Source organism: Bolinopsis microptera, chromosome 10 (genome assembly GCF_026151205.1).
Source record: "Bolinopsis microptera isolate Bmic1 chromosome 10, MBARI_Bmic_1.0, whole genome shotgun sequence".
NCBI classification, from domain to species: domain Eukaryota; kingdom Metazoa; phylum Ctenophora; class Tentaculata; order Lobata; family Bolinopsidae; genus Bolinopsis; species Bolinopsis microptera.
Genome location: NC_087081.1, coordinates 9,673,113 through 9,698,710, shown reverse-complemented (window position 1 = coordinate 9,698,710; position 25,598 = coordinate 9,673,113). Strand labels below are relative to the sequence as shown.

General features: G+C 38.1%; 1 protein-coding gene across 2 annotated transcripts in view; it reads right to left on the bottom strand.

Annotated features, from left to right (window-relative positions):
• LOC134822284 (zinc finger protein 729-like) overlaps positions 1 to 25,598 on the bottom strand; it is a 50,785-nt gene that overhangs the window by 21,645 nt on the left and 3,542 nt on the right. For both annotated transcript variants that reach the window (XM_063833194.1, XM_063833195.1), the window contains exons 6-23: positions 24,674 to 24,840; positions 24,288 to 24,462; positions 23,830 to 23,902; positions 23,592 to 23,710; positions 23,053 to 23,234; positions 22,255 to 22,335; positions 21,940 to 22,024; positions 21,644 to 21,734; positions 13,640 to 13,722; positions 13,226 to 13,337; positions 12,601 to 12,662; positions 10,559 to 10,670; positions 9,635 to 9,725; positions 8,855 to 9,001; positions 8,494 to 8,695; positions 7,955 to 8,046; positions 2,337 to 2,418; positions 1,137 to 1,316 (exon numbers count right to left, since the gene is read on the bottom strand). In XM_063833194.1, the coding sequence (XP_063689264.1) occupies positions 1,137 to 1,316; positions 2,337 to 2,418; positions 7,955 to 8,046; positions 8,494 to 8,695; positions 8,855 to 9,001; positions 9,635 to 9,725; positions 10,559 to 10,670; positions 12,601 to 12,662; positions 13,226 to 13,337; positions 13,640 to 13,722; positions 21,644 to 21,734; positions 21,940 to 22,024; positions 22,255 to 22,335; positions 23,053 to 23,234; positions 23,592 to 23,710; positions 23,830 to 23,902; positions 24,288 to 24,462; positions 24,674 to 24,840 (2,136 nt within the window). The remainder of the gene's footprint in view (positions 1 to 1,136; positions 1,317 to 2,336; positions 2,419 to 7,954; positions 8,047 to 8,493; positions 8,696 to 8,854; positions 9,002 to 9,634; positions 9,726 to 10,558; positions 10,671 to 12,600; positions 12,663 to 13,225; positions 13,338 to 13,639; positions 13,723 to 21,643; positions 21,735 to 21,939; positions 22,025 to 22,254; positions 22,336 to 23,052; positions 23,235 to 23,591; positions 23,711 to 23,829; positions 23,903 to 24,287; positions 24,463 to 24,673; positions 24,841 to 25,598) is intronic.

The following is a 25,598-nucleotide window of genomic DNA, read 5'->3' as shown; positions in this document are numbered from 1 at the left end:
AGAAACGAAATTATAATTTCTGATTAACCCCACTAAGTCCGATCTAGAAGATACAATCTGGTCTTTAAATAGGTTGGAACTAACTCCGTTCTACGCCAGATATTTCTCACCACGCCCATCATTACCCGCAGTTTCTATATTTACAGTTTCTCCCAACTGCAGTAACAAACAATACCTAACAGTACCAACCTCACAGCAATTTCACTATTTTTCTCATTTCATTACGACTTTATCTTAATCATTTAATCTATATAATATATATAAATATAAAGTCATAATGAAATGAAAAATCATTTAGTGAATGATATATTACATGTTTATCTCCAGATAGCATAGCCGTTTCACAAAAAACCTCAGCAAGCACTAACGTCAGCATTTCATCTCAGATTGATATGAAATTTAGTGGTTTACAGGCACATTGTCTAAAAGTTTCCGTGAAATCGGACCAGTAATATGATGACTGACTAAAAGTTTACAACATGTGCCGCACTGATGGGAAGGGGGAGGTCATTTTTGGGGGTCCATTTTGTCAAACAAAATACCTTCAATCCAGTAGAATTCTTGTTTCACCGAGCACGATTTGAGGCCAAAATTATAAGTTAAACTATAATAAATGTGAATCAAGGTCAACAGCACAATTTTTCGGGCATTTCTACTTACAAAACTGACTACCATGACCACATTGACCACTGACCAGTCACCGTGCCCCATTAGCGTCCGTCCAGTACTATCCCCCCCCACGCTCCTTTTGGTCACGACTGGCATTTTGCACAAAAGTTCGATCTGTTTACATCTCATTAGATGGTGTGTGACCATTACACGGCATCTAGCGTTTGAATAATTGCAGAATAGGTTACCGTTTTTAAAGCGGGCTTGAAGGTTTCGTTATTTTATGCTTTGCATTTTATGCTATTACTGTTTTATATTTCAAACGGGAATTTAAGTTGATAATATATAACACCATGTCAATGGTTTTAGTTATTCGTAACATAGCCGTGCGTAATTGGATTGTCATAATATTATATCACCTGTCTGATAAAATTCAAATTCATCTTTTTTAAAAATAACTAACTCGAAACCCGATGCCAGTTAGTTAATTGGATAAATATACTTTCTAATGAAGTAACGAGACTTACTGGTAAAGAAGAGATCACACTCCACACACATAGGGTTAACAGGTACTCCGTGACCATGGTACAAGTGCCGGGACAGGGACAGTTTGTTCATGAAGGTCTCATCACAGTCGTCATAAGAGCAAGTGTGTTTAGATTGGCTCTCGTGTACTCTCCTGATGTGTCGCTGTACTAGAGCTGGCCCTAATTGGATGTTAATTGAGGGTTAATTGATATATTTGTTAATTAATAAAAATAATATCAATTTGAAAATTTCAGAGAAATTTGGCCACTGCATTACTAATTTAACCCCTCCGTCGATTGTTGAAAATTTAAATGAACAGTTGCCTCGCCCTAAAAATAGCTCGCCCTAGAAATAGCTCGCCCTAAAAATAGCTCCATTAGCAACACAGTGGAATATTAGTGACACCACATTTAAACAAGATCTCTTACCTGCTACCGTCCAACTAAAAAAGGATCTTAGTTTATTTTACGTGCAACGTGAGTAAAATTTCTGTTTTAACACAGTTATCACAATCAAGGTTAAAAAAGTTTACTTAACAATAATTCGTAATATTTTCATTATAATATCATGATATGTACTATTATGTTATATATAATAATATATATATAACTCAGATTAGTTTAAATATGTTGTGCACTCTGTTTTAGCACTCTGTTTTTAGCATGACAATTTCAGTAATTTAATAAAATCTGTTAAATCCGCTTAATTTAATGGACCTGGTCCCCTACTCGGCATTTGTGCCCCGGCCCTAATATAACTTCAATGATATAGTTTACATGTCAAGTCATAAAGTTTCCCTTTAAACCTTTAAGTGGTTTTGCAGTTCGTGGGGTGGGGTACTTAGTAACCACCTAGTGGGGTGGGGTAGTCCGTCCGACCGCCCTGTCTTAATTGTACAGGTTCTGCGACATAACCCAACCGACCCACGGTACCTGATCTTATGTTCGACAAAAACATAATATATATAGGCGGGTCGAAATTTATTTCTAATGGGTTTCGAGATCTCGTTTGGGGACGGTGCGAAAATTGTCGAGAACTGTGGTCTAGCAACTCATCATTTAGTCGAGGTTCACATTAATGGACATGTCTTAACTTTCAGTAAAATGACGCTTAATTTGTTTCTTATTTCACCGTGTGTGCTTGCTATTCGATTTCATATTATTTAAGAATCAGATGTTCTCCATACCAAGATGACTTACCCTCGAATACTTTGTCACAATACTGACAGATTGTGTTGATCTTCTCGTAGTGAATGTCTCGTCTGTGCTTATCTAGATCCACCTGAAGTTAAAACATTATTAATTCAAGTTTCTGATAATATATTAATTTGATGTATTTAATCTTTTAATGCGAAGTTTCAGTGTTAATTTATGGTAATTTTATCGGACCTTTACTGATAGTTGAAATTCGACATATGACGTCATCTAGCGTCATCTAGCGTCATCTAGCGTGAAATATCGCCAGATGATGATAGATGACGCTAGATGACGCTAGATGACGCTAGATGACGCCAATTAGCGACATTGTCGCTAAGTGCACGGCACCTTTCGAATGTCGCTATCTAGCGCTATCTAGCGCTATCTAGCGCTATCTAGCGCTATATGACGCTATATGACGCTAGATGACGCTAGATGACGCTAGATGACGCTAGATGACGCTAAAGCGCTAAGCACGCAGCACTGACGCCAGGCGACAGATAGCGCTATTTTCATAAAAATTCTAGGGACGACATCTAGCGTCATCTAGCGTCATATGTTGCCGCGACATCTGACGCTATCTGACGCCATCTAGCGATATCTGACGTCATCTGACGACATCTGTCGCGACGACATCTGACGCAGGCGACATCAAGCGCTGGATAGCGGGATAAGTCAGTTTACGACAGTTCACGCTATCTAGCGCTATATAGCGCCAGATAGCGCTATATAGCGTCAGATGTCGTTGCGACATATAGCGCTAGATAGCGTTAGATAGCGCTAAATAGCGAAGAATTTTGGGTCGTGACAGTCCAGGCTATTTAGCGCTAGATGTCGCTATCTAGCGCTATATGTCGCTGCGTCAGATGTCGTCGCTACATATTATAGCACAAGATATCATATCCTATCACAGTAACAGTAATCCTAAATCTGTGTGTGTGTGTGTGTGTGTGTGTGTGTGTGTGTGTGTGTGTGTGTGTGTGTGTGTGTGTGTGTGTGTGTGTGTGTGTGTGTGTGTGTGTGTGTGTGTGTGTGTGTGTGTGTGTGTGTGTGTGTGTGTGTGTGTGTGTGTGTGTGTGTGTGTGTGTGTGTGTGTGTGTGTGTGTGTGTGTGTGTGTGTGTGTGTGTGTGTGTGTGTGTGTGTGTGTGTGTGTGTGTGTGTGTGTGTGTGTGTGTGTGTGTGTGTGTGTGTGTGTGTGTGTGTGTGTGTGTGTGTGTGTGTGTGTGTGTGTGTGTGTGTGTGTGTGTGTGTGTGTGTGTGTGTGTGTGTGTGTGTGTGTGTGTGTGTGTGTGTGTGTGTGTGTGTGTGTGTGTGTGTGTGTGTGTGTGTGTGTGTGTGTGTGTGTGTGTGTGTGTGTGTGTGTGTGTGTGTGTGTGTGTGTGTGTGTGTGTGTGTGTGTGTGTGTGTGTGTGTGTGTGTGTGTGTGTGTGTGTGTGTGTGTGTGTGTGTGTGTGTGTGTGTGTGTGTGTGTGTGTGTGTGTGTGTGTGTGTGTGTGTGTGTGTGTGTGTGTGTGTGTGTGTGTGTGTGTGTGTGTGTGTGTGTGTGTGTGTGTGTGTGTGTGTGTGTGTGTGTGTGTGTGTGTGTGTGTGTGTGTGTGTGTGTGTGTGTGTGTGTGCGTTACTGCCACTGGGACCGTAAGAGCAGCCTGTCTTTTCCCACCCAATCTTTTTTGTTATTTTTATTTATATGAAAATTAATTTTTACTGTGTATGAAAATTAATTATAATTTAAGTGAGAATGCAAATGATATAACTATAAGCTTGCGCGGCTCGTCGAAGTCACCCAACTATTACACTCGATTTATCAAATATTCGGCTGAGTGGAACAAAATATTAAATATCACTTAATCAAGGGGTCGTTTACATATTATAATTATATAAAGGGCCTGATGCCGCCGGCCGGGGTTTTCCAAATTATTACGCTCGCTAGTGTGATTGACTGATTGTGACATAATACTAATAGCTTAATAGCTATGTATGGAACTGATTACTAACAATGAGGGGTCGTTCACATACCCCGTAATCAGTTTTACCATAGCTATTATATTTATGTCAATATTACACTAGCGTAATCAATAATCATTTGAAAACCCCAACCTCCTCAGCTGATTACGTAATACTAATATGTAAACGACCGTCGACCCTTAACATTTCGGGATCGGAAGAAAGCGGCACGTACTATTTCGACGAAATTTATACAAGTTACTAACATCGTTGATTCATGATGCCAATCTTTCACAGCTCAGTGGTGCATTTCGCCGAAAAGCATTATTGGATACCGAGAAGCATTTTTGGATGCGAGGCGCGACACACTCACAGTAACGCATCGCGTTGATTCACGATGTCAATCCTTCACTGTTCATGTTCACAGCTCGGCGAGGCCCAGTCATGGTGCGTATCGCCAATTTAGTAACATAGTTGGTCAGTTCGTACAAAAGTCGTAAAAATTCGTACAGTTCGGCACGTTTTTTTCAGTTCGGGATTAGTTTGGGAAAAATTCGCCTCATAAATTTTCGAAATATATAATAAAAAGCTAATTGCAAAAATTTGTGTTAAAATGGCGGGAAACGATGACGTGCGGATGCATGTCATGTTAATATTTTAAATCTGAAATGTAACCTCCCGGACAAAAATAACAAATTTTTCGGACTGAAGTGATTACTGATTAAAAACAAAAATTTTTTAAAAAATTCGGTAAAATTCCTCGACAGCTTTTTAAAATTTGTACAGTTCGACACCTTTTAAAAGTTCGTACATACAGTAACGTACTGACCAAGTATGTTTAGTAAAGCACTAGTGGTTGCAAGAAGCATTATATTATTGGCTGCGCGGCGCGGCCCAGTAGTGCATCGCGCTACATAACAAACATCGTCAAATAGATTACTCGAAGCTCAAAGCTGTAAAGTATTCATCCAAAATAATTCCGATCCCGAGGATTGTTACTGGGCCGCGCTCAGCCTGTCATTCCGCCAAATCTTTATTCGCCAAATCTTAATGTTTATGAACATGTACATAATAGCCTGGGTCCCCAGGTAAGAGGATTGACATAACTTATAAATTTATAATATATTAATTCTAAATACTGAATGCATCGCATTTTAAGGGTTTTGGTATTTTCGTAGCTAAATTGCACTAAAGCTTTCGCGCTTGCACTTCACACTTGCGCGTAGTTCGTAAACTGAAAACTCGTGGGTACGATATATGTGATTACTGAACAATAAATTCGGCTCGACTCTCATTACATTCTTTTAATAACTTGCTGTGCTAGATTTCAATACTATTAATTTGCAAATGCTAATTTAACATTTAGATCTTTACATCATCTTCTTTCACATAGCCATGTGTCTAAGCGTACTACTAGCGAGAGGGCTTTGGTTAGAGCATAAACAGGTTATACTGGACGAATCTCACTCGTTAACGGGTGATACTCGTAATTTACTATCACGCGCCGCTTTTTCTCAAAATATTAGTCTAAGCCTATACCAGCCGGCAAAGTTTTTATATGTAACCTACATACAACGTTAAAATTTAGTTGAGTTTTGAACGTTGCTTATAGTTGATAAGGTAACCTTGATCTAACGTAAAATAATAAACGTTTTGCAACGTTAAAAATAAAACCTATAACCAACGTTAGATATTTAACGTTTAACAACGTTTTATATGTAACCTACATACAACTTTAAAATGTAGTTGAATTTTAAACTCTGCTTATAGTTAATAAGGTAACCTTGATCTGACGTCAAATAATAAACGTTTTGCAACGTTAAAAATAAAACTTATAACCAACGTTAGATATTTAACGTTTAACAACTATAGCCATAGCTATAGCTGTCGCCGCGATATCTAGCGCTAGATAGCGCTATCTAGCGTTAACTGTCACAAACCGATATTCTCCGCTAGATAGCGCTATCTAGCGCTATCTAGCGCTAACAAACGTTATCTAGCGGAGAATGTCGGTTTGTGACAGTTTACGCTAGATAGCGCTATCTAGCGCTAGCTGTCGCCGCGATATCTAGCGCTAGATAGCGCTATCTAGCGCTATCTAGCGTAAACTGTCACAAACCGACATTCTCCGCTAGATAGCGCCAGATAGCGCTAGATAGCGCTAGATAGCGCTGCGTCAGATGTCGTTGCGACATATAGCGTTAGATAGCGCTAGATACCGCTAGATGTCGCAAAAAAAAGGGCGGAAATTTTATGAAAATAGCGCTATCTGTCGCCTGGCGTCAGTGCTGCGTGCTTAGCGTCATCTAGCGTCATCTAGCGTCATCTAGCGTCATATAGCGTCATATAGCGTCATATAGCGCTAGATAGCGCTAGATAGCGCTAGATAGCGCTAGATAGCGACATTCGAAAGGTGCCGTGCACTTAGCGACAATGTCGCTAATTGGCGTCATCTAGCGTCATCTAGCGTCATCTAGCGTCATCTATCATCATCTGGCGATATTTCACGCTAGATGACGCTAGATGACGCTAGATGACGTCATATGTCGAATTTCAACTATCAGTAAAGGTCCATTTTATCTTCAATCATGAAAAATCGATAAATGCTATTTGTTCATCCGTACGGTGGCATGCAGTTCATTCAAATTTTTAATCGTCGAACCTAAAATTCCAGCCAGAAAATATGCATTATGTAAAAGCCAGGGTTAATAACAAAACAACTTCATTACCATCAGCTGAAGGCTTTAATCTTTTAATGAACAAATTTTCATATCTTCTAAACAATGGCTTTGTCTGATGCACTTATTAGAGTTCAGTTAACCACCAACTTTAATTAAAAAGTTAAAATATCAATTATAACTAGACAGGGTTATGAATCAATCACGCGGTTAAATATTTAAAGAGACTGGAGAAATACCGAGATAATATGTACCCCATTTAAAGGCCCTACTCCTGTGTTTCGATTTAAATAATATTACGTCATTGTGGTGCTGATAAAATTTATCTGATGCACTTTGGTTAGTAGTAATAATTTATAGTTCAAATATAATCCCATGGATCCTCACAGTTTATTAATAACAAAGTTTGTTGTTAACAATGAATTTAAGGTAATAGCTGGCTAGGTAGGATAAGTGAAACTAGTTTCCTTCTAAATGAATTGAAGGTATCATCTAATGCAGGTACCACTTAATGGTGCCCCCAAACAACCACAATGCTGGTAAGTGGTAATGGTAGGTACCCTGATGTACTGCATCCCTTTTACCTTATTAAGCGGCGCTTTTAAACCAGGATTCGGGGCTACTGACGTATACTTTATTGCTGGGGTTGTTCAACAGTGCAGCTTGTATTCAATAGTGACTGGGATTAGATTCAACTCAATAGTATAGTACCTATTTCCAAAATTCGTTGACTTAGAGACTTAGGTTTGTGAATCCGTGTTGAGTTTTTACGGCTTATCTGACAAAATCGTTCGGACGGATTTCTATATTTTTGAACTGATTTTCTATTTCTTTCTCTGAGTAATCTCTTATTATTGACCACTGGTATTATTATAATCTGATTATCAATACCTTCTTGGACTTAATCATTTAGAATGTTTGACGTGAACTTAATAATCATTACTAATCATCATTAATAATTAAGATTATTACTAATCATTACTAATAATTGAGCTTACCTTCTTATCAAAAGCCTCGTCGCACTTAGGGCAGGACCAGTTGATATCTACTCCGTGCTTTACAAACATGTGTTGTTTGAACTCCGTTGTTGCTGAGAGGAGTTTAATTAAATTGATTAATTTACTTACGAACATAACTTATTGTGATTAAATTTAAGCGATTTGTGCAAATTTTAGTCGCCTTTTTTAAGAAATCCTCTGACGTCTCATAAAATAATGTAGATTTTTAAGAAGAAAATATTCTTAAAATATATTTTTAATAATATCTCTACTTCCCCACTTTGTCGCCAGGGAAAGGAATATATTAAGATCATCAATTTTTACTAAAATTTCAATTATCAGTGGTCAATGACTAGACAAGGTTATCACGGGGTTTAATATTTAAAGAGCATGGAGAAATATGCGGCCGGACATTTTAAGACCCACCCGCCGTGTTCCGACTTAAATATTTCTTTGTGGTGTTGAGAAAATTGTCGTTAAAACATGTTGTTTAAACTGATGTTTTAATACCAATAAACAACTTTACTCCTTGGCCTTACATTCGAAGTATAGAGCGCAGTGTTCACAGTGTTCCACCAGCTCATTGTGGATTTTGTGCTGATGAGCATGTAATCTACTCCTCTGGTTAAACAGAAGGTTGCACGGTTCACAGGTCCAGATCTTGTGCGCAGCAGCTGTGTCCAGGGTTTCTCCTCCTTCCCCGTGCGCACGCATCAGATGCCGCTCTAACATCTTCTTCTCCTGCAAAATAATCCTGTCAGTGTCGCTGCCTTTTTTTAGATTTATAGCACTGATGCTTTGTTTTAAACCGCCCATAGAGCGACCTTCAGCAGTATGATACACTAGATGATTGATTGATTACCTAATTAATTAACTAATTAAATTAGTTAAAGTACTCACCTCAAAGAACTTGTCGCAGCTGATACACATTGTCTCAATGCTCTCCTCATGTTCTTCGTGTCTGTGTCTGTCCACTAGTACTGGGTACGTGAACCCTGCCCCACAGTCAGCACATGTGAAAATGGGCTTCTTGCTGGTGTGTGATACCTGTAATATGGTTACTAAGTGGTTACTAGGTGGTTACTAAGTGGTTACTAGGTGGTTAGTAAGTGGTTACTAGGTGGTCAGTAAGTGGTTACTAGGTGGTTACTAAGTGGTTACTAGGTGGTTAGTAAGTGGTTACTAGGTGGTTACTAAGTGGTTAGTAAGTGGTTACTTAGTGGTTACTTAGTGGTTAGTAAGTGGTTACTAGGTGGTTAGTAAGTGGTTACTAGGTGGTTACTAAGTGGTTAGTAAGTGGTTACTTAGTGGTAACTTAGTGGTTAGTAAGTGGTTACTAGGTGGTTAGTAAGTGGTTACTAGGTGGTTAGTAAGTGGTTACTTAGTGGTTACTAAGTGGTTAGTAAGTGGTTACTAAGTGGTTTCTAAGTGGTTACTAAGTGGTTACTAAGTGGTTACTAGGTGGTTACTAAGTGGTTACTAAGTGTTAACTACAGTCAAACCACAATTTAACGTACACTTTGGGCGAAAGGAAAACAGCATGATAAATGGGGAATTTGCCTATATAATATGGTTATTGTGCAGTTACTGAGTTACTGCATAAATGATAGTTACCAAGTGGTGAAACTGATTCAATACTGGTGAAGTGGTTGTTACTAGTAGTAACCAAGTGGTTTTTACCTTGATATGACGCTGAAGAGCTCGTTGGTCCTCAAAGAAGCGCTCACATTCCATGCACATAGTATCTACCTCATCCTCGTGGATATGGTACCTAGATACAGTTAATAGTTAGATACAGGACCTAGTTTACAGGACCTAGTTTACAGGACCTAGTTTATTAAACAGCAGGTATGTTAGTTATATAATATTATATATATAATATATATTATATATAACTATATAACACGTCTTACAGACTGCCCTGTAAGACGTATTATTACATATTATTACAAACTATGATCATATCTACAGCTTAATAGCTCGAGTATATATGATCCTTCCGTGCAGGTCCTCAACCGTGATTTAAAAAGATAGAATCGTGTACTACACGAACAAGTGTACTACACGAACAAGTGTACTACACGAACAAGTGTACTACACGAACAAGTGTACTACACGAACAAGTGTACTACACGAACAAGTGTACTACACGAACAAGTGTACTACACGAACAAGTGTACTACACGAACAAGTGTACTACACGAACAAGTGTACTACACGAACAAGTGTACTACACGAACAAGTGTACTACACGAACAAGTGTACTACACGAACAAGTGTACTACACGAACAAGTGTACTACACGAACAAGTGTACTACACGAACAAGTGTACTACACGAACAAGTGTACTACACGAACAAGTGTACTACACGAACAAGTGTACTACACGAACAAGTGTACTACACGAACAAGTGTACTACACGAACAAGTGTACTACACGAACAAGTGTACTACACGAACAAGTGTACTACACGAACAAGTGTACTACACGAACAAGTGTACTACACGAACAAGTGTACTACACGAACAAGTGTACTACACGAACAAGTGTACTACACGAACAGGGCCGTTATGATCACGTGACGTGGCCAATGGCACATTACCTGTGAGAATCTCTGGCTGCTTTAGATTTGAATGTCTGATCACAGGCTCTGCACATGAGTTCGTCTTCCCGTCCGTGTAAATCCTTGTTGTGCTTCCTCAGCAGAAATATTGCTGAAAATTACAATGTTGGTTTAATAACATTGGCATTTTCAGAATGTTTCGGACGAGGAAGCACAACAAGGCAGAAAAATTGCTGAAACTTACATTGTTGGGTAATGGGTATCGACGCCCGATGATTGATTTATTTCCCCCGATACATGGCAAATCTTCAAATGGTCACAATATTTGGGCATTTAATTGCCACCATTATATTACTACTCCACTTAAATGAAAAGGGTTTAGTATAGTGGAACATTTTCGGTACCTCTGCGCATCTGCATTACAAAATCTGAGAATTAGGGCAGCTAAACTAGCTCCGTAATGCAACACTTATCATTGTAACACCAGTAGACAAATAGCTAGCCGGTTAGTGTTAAAAGCTAGCTTGTAACTCATTTAAGGTTGAGGAACCACTCCCCACTCTCGCCACTCGCCACTCGCCACTCGCCACTCGCCACTCACCACTCGCCACTCGCCACTCGCCACTCGCCACTCGCCACTCCCCACTTCCCACTTCCCACTCCTAATTATGCGGCCTCGTCTGACTCTGTAACCCCCACACGTACAACACATATTCGTGGGTGTCCCTTGACTTTATCTATGAAATATGTATGATGAATCAAATTTGAGAAATTCTAAAATTCGTTGAGTCTAATTAATCAAAATTATAAAATTTTCCTGACTTTTTACTCAGTATTTAAATTCATTTAATAACGTTATAATATTTTCTTACAATTTACATGACGTTATATTGATTAACTCAGATACGACAAATTGTTCAATCTTTCAACCGGTCCCAAGAAAGCATTTTCTTGTAGTTTACTTCCTCGCTATCAATCCATTAAAGTCAGAGGGGGCCGGGGGGGGGGGGGGGTAAAATCATTTTTATAGTTTTAACATATTTGATAGAGCTGTAATTTCTCTTAAAACCTCAAATGAAAACACAATATCTACGGAAAGCAAGGTCAGATTTTGAGGCATTTGCTTCCTTCTTGTTCGTCTCCACTCTCCAGCAGCTCTATCACATGTTAAAACAAGACAAATTATTTTTACCACCCCCCCCCCCCCACCCGCTCTGGCATTAAACACCTAAAACACTAACAAATTACTGCAAGAGGTTGTCAGAGTTAGCTACTTCTATCATGGCACCTACTATGCTTTTAATTGCTTCCCCAACTTAAATGAGTCCCGTCTTGCGATTGGGTACGCGTTTTTGAATGCTTCATCATGATTGGTTGATAATTGTGTACTGGTGGCCTGTGATTGGCTGATAGTTTTGTACTGGTGGCCTGGGATTGGATAAGGGAGGATTTAAATCACGGCTCAGCAACGCTCGTTCTGTTGTTCTGATCTGATGCACTTGATTAGTGCGTTAAGCTATTACCAACAGTTTATATTCTACGCAGTGCTTGACTCGTTCGAGTTGTTTTGTTTGAGTTAAGATCGCCAAACTTCTTGAGTTTAACATCTCCCTAAGCTTTGGGAACCACACATTTGAGTCGTTGAGTTAACTCTAACTATTAAATATTTTGAGTTTCAACTTGCATAAGTTTGAGTTTCGGCATGATTAGTTTCACTAGAATTAAAGTCACCAAATCGACTTTTAGTTTTAGCATTTTAAAGTTCAATTGAGAACATAGTTCTCAGGCAATGACCAGATGGGGACCAGATAATCACTGTACTAATTGAACTAAATTAAGTTACCATCATAATATTATATTGATTTGAATAAAAAATATCAACTGAACTTACGTCTTACTGTCGAAATACTGGTCACATTCGTTACAGTAAACATCACAACAAATAACAACTGAACTTACTGTCGAAATACTGGTCACAGTCGTTACAGTAAACATCACAACAAATAACAACTGAACTTACTGTCGAAATACTGGTCACAGTCGTTACAGTAAACATCACAACAAATAACAACTGAACTTACTGTCGAAATACTGGTCACAGTCGTTACAGTAAACATCGCTCTCATCCTGGTGGACTTTGCTCCTGCAGGAATTTAGCTTTTAATTTAACTGGCCCAAGAACGGACATTTATTTTAACCCTATTATAAGTACCTAGTACCAATGTAACACATTTAAAAAAAAACGTTTTCAAAGTCACCAGCGACGCTGGTGACCCGCGTGATTAATTGCTTGAATTATTAATTTTCATACATAACTTCTACCAGATTGTAGAATATTCCTCGAAACAAATCAAATCAAAAAATAATGACACAAACATCATCACACGTCATCAAAAATATTTCTACAAGAATTTATAAATTAAATGTTATAAAATTTCCAATTTCTTCGAATATGTTTGATAAGTTGTTTTCAAAACATGTCAGGCTGTTATCAGACTCACTAAATTTGTGTTTCTACCGAAATGTCTTTAATGTTTACGCTACAGTTATCCTTATATTATTTAGAATGGAATATAATCACATATTGATGCCATCCTTTAACCTGTTGTGTTCATCAAGTATATTTTGATCTCATTACTTAATTACATTTTATTTATTTATTTATTAGGTACTTATTAATTGAATTTTATCATTTTTTCGTCAAACCTGTGATGATCGTATTCGGATCTGTTGGTGTACGTGTAGTTGCAATCTCTGCATGACCACTCGCTATACTTGCTGTGCATTTGCTCTTTGTGTCGCCGTAGTGAACGGGGAGCTGTGGAAGAGGAAAATATTACCTTTTTTTTCAAAACACAAGGAAATATTTTAGCTCTTTCCAAATACAAGGAAATATATTTTTACACTAATTCTGCCAACTCGTCTTATATTGAGAAGTAAAAACAAATTGTATAATTTTATTAAATCGACAAACTGCTTTCGAACAACTTGCTATAGTATTATTAAATGAAGTGAAAATAATTTCTAAGTTTATCTCATGCTAAATACCAGATAGTTGATTTAAAATCAACAAATCTATTTGAATAAGTCAATAAATTAATAAATAAGTTAATAAAGTACCCTCAAAGTATTTGCCGCACTCATCGCACATGCAGTCTGCTTGCTCGTTGTGTATCATAACTCTGTGTTTGTCTAGTCCAGACCTGTTGAGGTAAAGTTTTGACTTGTGATGTCGAGGGGGATAATAATATTTGATATGGGAGGGGGGGGGTAGTAAGGGGAAAAGTGGCATTCCGTTGGATTCGAATGTTCACAAGGATTTCTCAACGGAATATGGTAGTTAGGACCCCTACGAACATAATTAGACTTGTTGCCAATTTTGTATCTCAACGGAAACACCACTTTTACCACTTTTTACCACCTTTGTACCACCTTTCTGGTTTGCCAAATATCTTTAGTTGTGAACATCATAGAAGGCTGCAAATTAACCTAGAATGTTTATCTTATCAAGGAGTAAAACTTTTGTATCAAAAATTTTTACATCGGACAATCAGCTAATTGGATAATTACCAATTAGTTAATCACCAAAAAAAGTGAAAATTTTTTTATTGGCTTAAAATGATTGAAATCGTTTGAAACACGGAGAAATGTAGTTTTTAGAAAAACTTCAAAAATTTTTCACTTAAAATTTTTTTTCGAGACTTAACAAAAAGTTTGAAAATTTGAAAATATTTTTTTCCGCCAAAAGTGATCGAATTGCATGAAACGTGGATAAAAATGCTTTGCAGAAAAACTTCGAAGATTTTTAGATTGGGGAATACTAAAATCATCAATATTTGAAGTTGGAGTTCAGTAAATCTCGACATATTTTAGTAATTAGGAATAGCTTAGCGGAAAGGGCTGGACCTGAAAAAGGTTAACCACACAATATTAGAGTTTCGTAACTAATTACAATACAGCTTTATCAAATTCCACATAAAGAAACAGCACAAAAGGACCATTTAAGATCGAACCGATTTTACCTGCTGTACTATCATTTTATTGATTTCAATGATCAAAACCTCTGTCAATCTTGCCAATCTATACCGGGTATCTGAATGTACCGGACCTCTTATTTACCTCTATAATTAGACCCAGTTGTGCAAGAAATGCGATTTCTCACAGGGGTTTCTGGGGGGGGGGGGGGTATAGGAAGCGAGTGTAAATTAAAATATACCTTCCATCATCCATTGTGGCTTTTTTGTATTGTGAATGCGCATGCCGCTTCGTTTGCTATGCCATATAACTCGAATAACCCCCATATGTCATTGCCAGGGTCGGGATAGAGCTGGAGATAGCATTGAAAAGTTGCTAGAAATAGCTAGATTTAGAGTAAACTGGTGGTAGCTGGGTGGTGCTAGCATGGATGTAGCAGAACGTAGCTACACGGGGTTTCATTGGAGTTGGTTATTTTAATGGCCAAAGAGTGCCGGAACTAAAGTTACTTAAGATTGCAGTTTAGGGGCAGTGTAAACCACGGTGTAGTCAGGGACACAGAGCTACAGTGCAGGAGTACTGCAAAAGAACAGTGCAAGTGATACAGTCTGCAACAGTAAAACTCCGAAGAAGGAGATAAGATTGTGGCTGCAGAGGAGGAGAGTAGCTGGAACCTGATTGTGTTTGTGTTGAAAGAACTCTGCTCTGGTAACTGTATTTTTGGAAGAGGTGGGGTGAGAACTTATTTTCAAGCGACAAGGGTGGGCTGGAAGCAACCAGATACAGCTATCCGACCTATTAAGATCACCGTCCTGAGCATAACAGCATTTCATCAGAATCTTATGAAAACAGAGAGACTGACCCACCCTTTTTAGATCCAACGAAACCCTTTATATAAATCGACTTTTCTGCATGAATTACTTCATGGTATCTTCTTATCAAGGCTACAGACCTTGCCGTACCGGATTTATTGATCAAAGTGAGTCTCTTTAGCCCTCTTCTTGTTTAGAGCTTTAGGTAAGTGATCAAACTCTTCGCTACTCGCTCTTCACTGGATCTATCAGGACAGATTCACATCTTTTTAGGTCTCAACCAGCCTTAGTTTTCCTGTTTTCATCATGTAGTACGTTCTGCTACCTCCATTTTAGCACCACCCAGCTTCCATCAGTTCACTCTAAGTCTAGCTTCGTCGGCGTTTTACTGTTGCAGACTGTATCACTTGCACTGTTCTTTTGCAGTACTCCTGCACTGTAGCTCTGTGTCCCTGACTACACCGTGGTTTACACTGCCCCTAAACTGCAATCTTAAGTAACTTTAGTTCCGGCACTCTTTGGCCATTAAAATAACCAACTCCAATGAAACCCCGTGTAGCTACGTTCTGCTACATCCATGCTAGCACCACCCAGCTACCACCAGTTTACTCTAAATCTAGCTATTTCTCAATGCTATCTCCAGCTCTATCCCGACCCTGGCAATGACATATGGGGGTTATTCGAGGTATATGGCATAGCAAACGAAGCGACATGCGCATTCACAATACAAAAAAGCCACAATGGATGATGGAAGGTATATTTACACTCGCTTCCTATACCCCCCCCCCCCCCCCCCCCTATAATACCAGGCCTCTTGCGAGTTGCGAGAGTGATAAAAAGTGCACAGTTTAAAGAAACCCCTGTGAGAAATCGCATTTCTTGCACAACTGGGTCTAATTATAGAGGTAAATAAGAGGTCCGGTACATTCAGATACCCGGTATAGATTGGCAAGATTGACAGAGGTTTTGATCATTGAAATCAATAAAATGATAGTACAGCAGGTAAAATCGGTTCGATCTTAAATGGTCCTTTTGTGCTGTTCCTTTATGTGGAATTTGATAAAGCTGTATTGTAATTAGTTACGAAACTCTAATATTGTGTGGTTAACCTTTTTCAGGTCCAGCCCTTTCCGCTAAGCTATTCCTAATTACTAAAATATGTCGAGATTTACTGAACTCCAACTTCAAATATTGATGATTTTAGTATTCCTCAATCTAAAAATCTTCGAAATTTTTCTGCAAGGCATTTTTATCCACGTTTCATGCAATTCGATCACTTTTGGCGGAAAAAAATATTTTCAAATTTTCAAACTTTTTTTTTGAAGTCTCGAAAAAAAATTCTAAGTGAAAAATTTTTGAAGTTTTTCTAAAAACTACATTTCTCCGTGTTTCAAACGATTTCAATCATTTTGAGCCAATAAAAAATTTTCACTTTTTTTGGTGATTAACTAATTGGTAATTATCCAATTAGCTGATTGTCCAATGTAAAAATTTTTGATACAAAAGTTTTACTCCTTGATAAGATAAACATTCTAGGTTAATTTTCAGCCTTCTACGACGTTCACAACTAAAGATATTTGGCAAACCAGAAAAGTGGTACAAAGGTGGTAAAAAGTGGTAAAAGTGGTGTTTCTGTTGAGATACAAAATTGGCAACAAGTCTAATTATGTTCGTAGGGGTCCTAACTACCATATTCCGTTGAGAAATCCTTGTGAACATTCAAATCCAACGGAACCCTTAAATCGACCACTTTTCCCCTTACTAGGGGGGCGCGGGCGGGCTGGCTGTTTTTATCATGAGAATTGAGCATTGTTCAGGTAAACATGTTAACACTTTTTTGTTCTGAACTTTATTGTGTCAGGTAAAGATGACAATGTCACCCGTCCCCCACCCTCTGACCCTCTCCCTCCCCCATCTTACCGATTATAAAGATATTGCAATTTTGGGACAAAATAATTTAGAAATAAAATTAGACGACTACTCTGACCTCAGTACTGGTAACATAAATATAATAATAACATTTATATAATGAATAATTACATAATATAATGCATTACCAGTATTAGTTCTCGCAACACACGCAACGGGTACCGCTGCCAATATTATCACAGTATAATGATCGTATTATCGTTTTGTTTGTGAATATCCACTGATATAATACTAATATAAGGTGTGCTCACAGGCTACAATATGCTTCTTATAGGATCACTAAACACTTGCCATATAACATTATCTATCGCCTTTATGTCTCATGTTATCACTTTGTTGGTTATATATTGATATGATAGTTTGACTTATCATGTCGTTGTAAGTTTATCTTTTGTAAAGTCGTAAGAATGCCAAGAACCCGCTAAAATATGGCTAAGACTATACCTATCGGAAGTGGAACCACCTCAATTTACTGCCAACAGTTGGAATAAAGACCTTAGAGAGTTAGAGAACAACACGGACAACCTCATTTCTTGATGATTAAGAAGATTTTAACCATCTCAGTTTCTACTGTCGAATGCTGGACAGTGGACATACGGACATAGTCCATACTTAGGTCTCTAATTGAAATGTTACACATACAGCTATACAGTTGAAGTGGTCATTACGGTGACCGACTCACAGGAACCACACTAATGCAGCTCCCAGTCTGGGAGCCTATTTCTAAGTCAACGGTCACAGATGGCAAGATCTGGGAGTCCCAGATCTTGCCATCTGTGACCGTTGACTTAGAAATAGGCTAGAGCATCGTGAAAACTCTTACATAACAGCTGCAGATTAATCCCTCCTCTGCTTGCTGCAAAGACAACCCTCCACCTAAGACATATTGTATCACTGTCACTACGCTGTGAGACAACACCTTTTAAACCACACCTCACAGAGACGTGAACTCCCTGTCAGTCTGTCAGACAACACCCTCCCTGTCAGTCTGTCAGACAACACCCTTCAATTTAGCTCATGTTGACGCCAGTTTGTGCTCCAAGATGAAGGTTTGTCAGAGATTAGCACTAGAAGCAAGGAAGCGCCTCATTTTTATCATTACATCAATATATTCACCACTGATACACCAATACACACCATGCCATTAGGCCATCCAACCATGATGCTGACCAGCCCACAGAAGCGCTAATTCATCACATCAATCAAGAGGAGCTCTTCTGTAGAACAAACATTATTCTTCAGAAAGGCTGAAGAACCTGGCCTCAATCCTCAGAGGACCTTGCAGATTATTCAACAAAAGTGAATCTTAATTGTGTATAGTTCGTAGTAATTGTTTCTTAAATTCAGAGCTATTCAAATTCTTACGGTGCTTCAAGATTTCAAGCTAGCATGTATTTGTCTATCATATAATTATCTTGATTGGATTGACAATTCCTTTTAAGTCAAGGAGCCGATTAATATAAGACCCCCCCCCCCCCCCCCCGGCCCCCTGAATATAAGACCCGTACCCCTGAAACTGCTTTTATTAATCTGCCTTCAAAATATGTCATAAGCTTTTACTAAGTCTTTATCTTCACGTCTTCATATCTTTATTCTGATTGGCTAAATTGTAACCATTTACTTAAAATATGATACGTGGAAACCTCAATTAATCTAGCTATTCGTGTTTATGAGGTTACATGGGATCTCTGATTAAGGGGATATTAACTGAAATTTATATCAGTTGAAACGTTGTTCCCACGTGGGTCGAGCTTTTTAAAACTTTTAAACGTTTAGTGACCTGAAGTTCGGCTTCAATCAAAAGGAAGTAGCTAAGCAGTTGAAGTTGTCCCGTAAGATCACGTCTTTTATGGGTATTTAGATAAAATATCATCTCTCTGTTCTTGAGTGCTTAGTTGAGTGGCAGATTGCTCAGCTCAAATTGACAGTTTAACTTTATAGTAGGTGATTTTCGAGATTCGGCAGAAACTTTCAACTTCCGAATTGATTTTCGAATTTCGGCAGAAACTTTCAACTGTCGAGTTGATTATCGTTGTGGTGTTATTTAATTCATAGATATAACTATTCCTAACCGACACGTGAATTTGACGTTATATCAACTTGAAGATAATGTCAAACTAAAGACTTCCTAAAGCTAAAGGCAGTTATATCTGTTTGACGATTTTTCATTTTTACCCTTTTGAAAAAAGGCAATAGTGAAAGGTTACGAATGGACGTTTTTGCAGAAAAACGTGGATTTTGGAGATAGCGGTAGGTGGGTCAAATATATGTCGTGTTCCTTACTTGCTTCCGTTCGTTACCATGTCAACTTGCCGCGCGCACGCGCACGGGGATTGCTTGCGGAGATGTGGTGTATAGCTAGTCTGTGGTCAATGAATGCGGGGCACGAGCGTATTTTAATGTATACTATACTAGTAATGTATAGTATTTTGTAATAAGCCCAACTTGAATGTGGCACGCGTAGTCTACTGATGTTTCAATATTATTATTATAAGGTGAGCTGATTAGAGCTTATATTAATAGTTAAAGTGAAATGGAAATCTAGCGTCCGCCAAAACGAAACAACGGGCGCAATTCTTGTTAAGGATTACTGGGGTGACATAATGTCTCTAGCCAATACTCCAGATTTATCTGACAACTTTATTTTAAACTATCGAGATTTCATTTCCCTTGAATTGCTCATTGCTGAATATTCTTGCTTGAGTTTGTTTCAAATTTTCGTCTTGGTTTTTAATCTTTCAGATTCAATGTTTTGTATATTTTTAATCACCATTCTAGATTATAATTCCCGCCATGTTGAACTAAAATAAACATTTTATCAGCTAGTTTGCATCTCCCAATATTAACCGCCTCCCCACCAGGATGTCGTTGTTCAGTGAAGGAGCAGGAACATACCCTGACACCCTCCTCATAGCAACCCTAGTAACCTTCACCATCCTCTCCACTGCCCTCAACCCACTTGTCTTCATCTACAACTACCGTAAACCGAACTCCCTCCCCAAATTCCTTTTTGAAATCCTCTCTGTGCTCGACTTCCTGACATGTCTCGTCTACTCAGCTCACCACATCAAGCTCTTAGCAGAACCAGGGGCTCCCAAATGTTCCAGACATGAGAAATACGGGGCTATATGTGAAGGTATGATCACCCGAACACCCACCACAACATACCAGAGACTCACCACACTGATACTCACCATCCTCTTCAAGTCCCCCAGTTGTATCACAGCTCTGTTAACAGTATGCCGGTTCAGACAGCTCAAGTTCCCTTTTAGACCGGTTAAAATCAGGTTCTGTGTAATCTTCTTCGTGCTTTATCTGGGGTACTCTGTTTGTATTCAGTACTACTCAGTGTCAGACTCCACTGCTTTTTACTTCCACCCTTTGGGAGCTGTTGTCACTATGACGCTCTTCACTGGCACCAAGTTTCAGATTAACAACTACACTCATATCTTCTTCTTACAGAGCTGGCCTTTGATTATCTGTCAGATATCCTCCATCCTAGCGTCCCTAGGTACCATATTCCATCTGTTAAACGAGAACAAGATCGCACCAGAACCCCACCTTTACATACAGCACAACGACAGCAAACGGAGAACATTTAAAATCCTAATCACAAACGTAGGATCCCTAATCCTCACCAGTGCCCTCATCAAGATTCTCTCGATGCTCCTGCACACTAACAAATCAGCTAAACTCAGTATGTATTTATTCTACGTGAGTTTCACGGTCTACGTGCTTCTACCAACATTCCTGTCATGTTTGAACCCGGTGGTGTTTCTGTCACTTACTCCCCACGCAAGGGTCCCCAGGATGTATTGTCCTAGTGTGCCCCGGGGAAGGCTGGGGAGTTCTGCTAATAATTGGTTGAATAGTGCGAGTAGGGATCTTATTAAGTTGCAGTGGATTGTTGCGAATAAAGATAATTATAGTCAGAGAGGTCAGGAACCGGGTGACCGTGAGGTGTGATGGTTTAAATATATATAATTAATTAAATATAATTGGTATTATTAATTATGGCTAATTAATTAATTAATTCTTTTGTTTTTTTAATAATAATTCAACTGTCTTATTACCCGTAAATTCAGAATTGTTATGATAATAATTTTCCATGAATTCCCGTACACCACTGTGATCTGGTGCAACGTTTTGAAAAGTATAAAAATAATTTCCGTTTCTCTGCTGAGTTTTTAGCTTGATAATTTATTGTTCAATAATATGTATATTTTGATATTTTTAATAGTTTTATCGAAATTCGGTAGTTTCGTTTTAAGATGATTGCTGCTGCTGCAAGTATTGAACAAACTAAACAATAAACTAATAAGGTGAGTTTAGTGAGAATCTAAAATTTCACATAATATAACATTATTAACGAATTTTCCCACAAACCACTAGTCTGTCACACACTTACCTAGCGTTGAAACTAGCTGTACATTTGTTACACTGCCAGTCAGTCACCTTCCCGTGTACCTCCTTGTTATGACGGATAATACTCCTCGGATCTAGATTAACAATATTACAGTTACTATATTATCAACTATAATATAATACTTCTATCATCTAACGTTGGATAGATAAGAAATCAGAATTCAGAGTTAGTACACCATCAGGTGCATACAATTCCGAAGGTTCAAATCTAGTGAACATTTTACAGTAATTGATAATTTTACGGTAATTGATTTTAATCAAGCCCGACTCATAACTCACCCTCAAAGAATTTATCACATTCAGCACAAAAACTATCAATGAAAGTGTTGTGTATTTCGTATCTGTGCCTATCCATACTGGCTCTCTGTAATTATTTCATTAATTAGTATTAATTATTTCATTAATAAAATTAATAGGTTTAATTATAAATCAATAAATCATACAATTTCGATTTATGGTAAACAAAAACCTTAATACATGAGAGGTGAAAGCAACACTATAGGTTATAATAGTTAAACAGGTTTCACTTTCACTAGAAGTGAAACTATAGGTAATAGTGAAGGAGCTTAAAGTGAAAGTGAAACTAGTAGGTACCTGCATAAATACTTGTTTACACTGGTTACACTGCCACTCAGCCGCACTGCCATGCTCCTGTTTACTATGAACTCTCAGTGCCTGTAAATTATCATTAGAGAAACGATGTCATGCCAGCTTTGAAATATCAATAGCATTTTATGTTCGGCGAAATTCGTAATATTGCGATAAATAGTTCCTCAAACTTCGGTGCGACAGCGATTAAAACCATTTAAAAATAACAAGTTGAGGAAGTGTCAAAAAACAAACGTAAATCATTTAAATTATTACAACATTCAGAGTATATTGTGAGCAATTAAGGGGGCCGGGGGGTCTTCATCAAAATTCTCTCGAAATTGACTTTATAGTTGTTTCTGATAAAGGGGAGTTATATCTATCAGATGCTTTTGGTCCCATGGAAAACTATTGTTCCTACTTTCCTAGCCGAAATTATTGCCGGTCAAAGGTCAGCGCTTATGTGTAATTGTATTGTGCGAACGATTTTCAATCGCGTGTCCTGAAAATCGAGTCTAAAAATCCTCCTACATTTTTTGAGCAATCACCTTGAAACTTTCAGGATAATATGTTCTAGGGATCATTGAGAAGAGATGAGCCAGACAGAATTTTGAGATATAAGTCTTTAAACATTCTTTATTCGATTTTGAAAATCTTGGGCGATTTTGAAAATCTTGGACCTTAAAAATGTTTAAAGGCCTATCTCAAAATTCTGTATGGCTCATCTCTTCTAAATGATCCCTAGAACATATATAATTATCCTAAAGTAAAACCAACAAATTAATTGACTTCTCAATAACTTACCTTCAAATCATCGAAGAACTTATCACACCCTCTGCACATGAAATCACACTCTATATTGTGTTCCTCGTACTTGTGTCGGAACATGTGCATTCTGTCGGTGAAAGTCTCGTCACAGATAACACAGGGGTACTCCATTCTCTTACTGTGTGTCTGATCCACGTGACGTCGTAACGAGGGGTGATCTGGAAATCGGTATTGAAAGTGAGTGTCAAGTGAGGTAACATGTCGCTATGAATGTAGAATTTGTAAGGAGACAAAAGAATTGCAAGTCTATAGAAGTATAGAAGTATAGACGAAGGAGTAGTGTGGATTACGGGTAACAATCAACAACAGTGTGAACTACAAAGATAGGAAAATTACCAGCTCATACTAAGGATAGTTTTAAAGAGTACAATCTATACTCACAGTACACGGAATCATCGCAAACTTACAATGTGAACCACAACGATTTGTACACAGTACAGTGTACACAACTCAGCCAGAGATGAAGTGAAAGTGAAAGCGATTTAAGTGAAAGTGAAAGTGACGTCACCACCTACCAGGGAACTTTTGACCACACTTCTCGTGAGTGCACGTGTTAAAGCTAACTCCGTGCTGTTTCTGTTGGTGCCTCTTTAGAAGATAGGGTTGGGTAAACGTCTCCCCACAGTCCTCACAACTGGTCAATTGGTTAATTAGTCAATCAATAATTCAATCAATCAGATAATCAGATAATCAGTTAATAAGTGAAAAGTAAATAAAGTAATAAGCTAGCTATTTACAGCATAATAAATCTACCTGTTGTCAGTGGGATCCTTGTTGGAAGATCTGTCGTCTACTGAACCAGCTACTGATACTCTATCAGACACATCTGCAATAATAACAGCGTAATTAGTGACTAATAATTTAATTATACTAATTACATTAATTATTTATCAATAATAGTTCAGAGTAATTAGTGACTAATTACACTAATTAACTTGTCAATAATATCAGCGTAATCATTTATCCAATTCATAATAAGATCAAGGAATCATTATGCAATGTTCATCAACTTAAATCTTTATTTACAATTGAATCATGGATCTAACACAAATCCCTGGCCATCTTTATAATAATTAATTGAAACCTCAGTCTATTCAAAGATCTTAGTACAGGGTGACCCCACACACAACTCTAAGTTAATAATCCACGTAATTGTAATTGCACAAAACTTTCAAAGATCTAAGTATCTTTAAATAACATTTAGTATTCACCAAAGTTAGAGTAAGCACCGCGTCTGTGCATGGCTTTAACGTGACGCGCGAGGCGTGCAGGATCAGTGAAGGTTTTGTCGCACTCTTTGCACTTAGTGTCAGTGTTCAGAGGAGGGGTATGGAGGAACATGTGCTTGTTTAGAGTAGCTATCGAGGGGAAACTCTTTTTACAGATCTGAAGATGATTTCGTGTGACGTAACTAAGACGTAACAGTTACGTAACTAAGTAACTACGAAGTTGCAACTGACGGCATGATTGAAAAAAGCTGATGTTGAAATAAAAGAACCCAAATTAAGCATGTTGAATTTAAGGTGGGTTTAACATCATTGCGGGGTACAACAGAGAATATAATTATCCAATCTTAACAGCTCTCTCCAACTATTACCTGACAGAAATGTTCGATGTTAGCCTTGTGAACAGTCCTGATGTGAAGTAACAATTTCCTGTTATCTCTGAAGGTAGCACTACACTCTGTGCACTTCACTATATTGCGCATCCAGCGCTCGTTTCCACGATTTGCTTTCATCTCACTCTCGTCTATGTAGCTAGCATCTGGGTGAAACGTTTTTTAGGATAATATTATAACCTTTAGAATATAACTGTAATAACCAACATGTCGTATCAGTTGCAATTAGGTTCGATGGCCACCCACCAGGTAGCTTACGTAATAACTGAACAGACCCTAAGTTAGGGTTGTGATTTAAGGTTCTCTCTTTTTTTTAAGGTTTTAAGGTTTTATTTCAGTGTTTTTAAGGTTTTTTCAGTGTTTCCTGCGGTTTTTAAGGTTGTTTTTTTCGTATCGCAAAAAAAATAAAGGTCACAGTTATTTTTTTCCAATCCGAGGTACGCCTACCTAGGTATAATTTGAGTTTCAATCCGAGATACACCTTGTTAGGTATAATTTCAATATCAATCTGAGATACACCTTGCTAGGTATAATTTGAGAAAATGCCCATCTGAGATACACCTTGCTAGGTATAATTTGAGAAAATGCCCATCTGAGATACACCTTGCTAGGTATAATTTGAGAAAATGCCCATCGGAGATACACCTTGCTAGGTATAATTTGAGAAAATGCCCATCGGAGATACACCTTGCTAGGTATAATTTGAGAAAATGCCCATCTGAGATACACCTTGCTAGGTATAATTTGAGAAAATGCCCATCTGAGATACACCTTGCTAGGTATAATTTGAGAAAATGCCCATCTGAGATACACCTTGCTAGGTATAATTTGAAAAAATGCCCATCTGAGATACACCTTGCTAGGTATAATTTGAGAAAATGCCCATCGGAGATACACCTTGCTA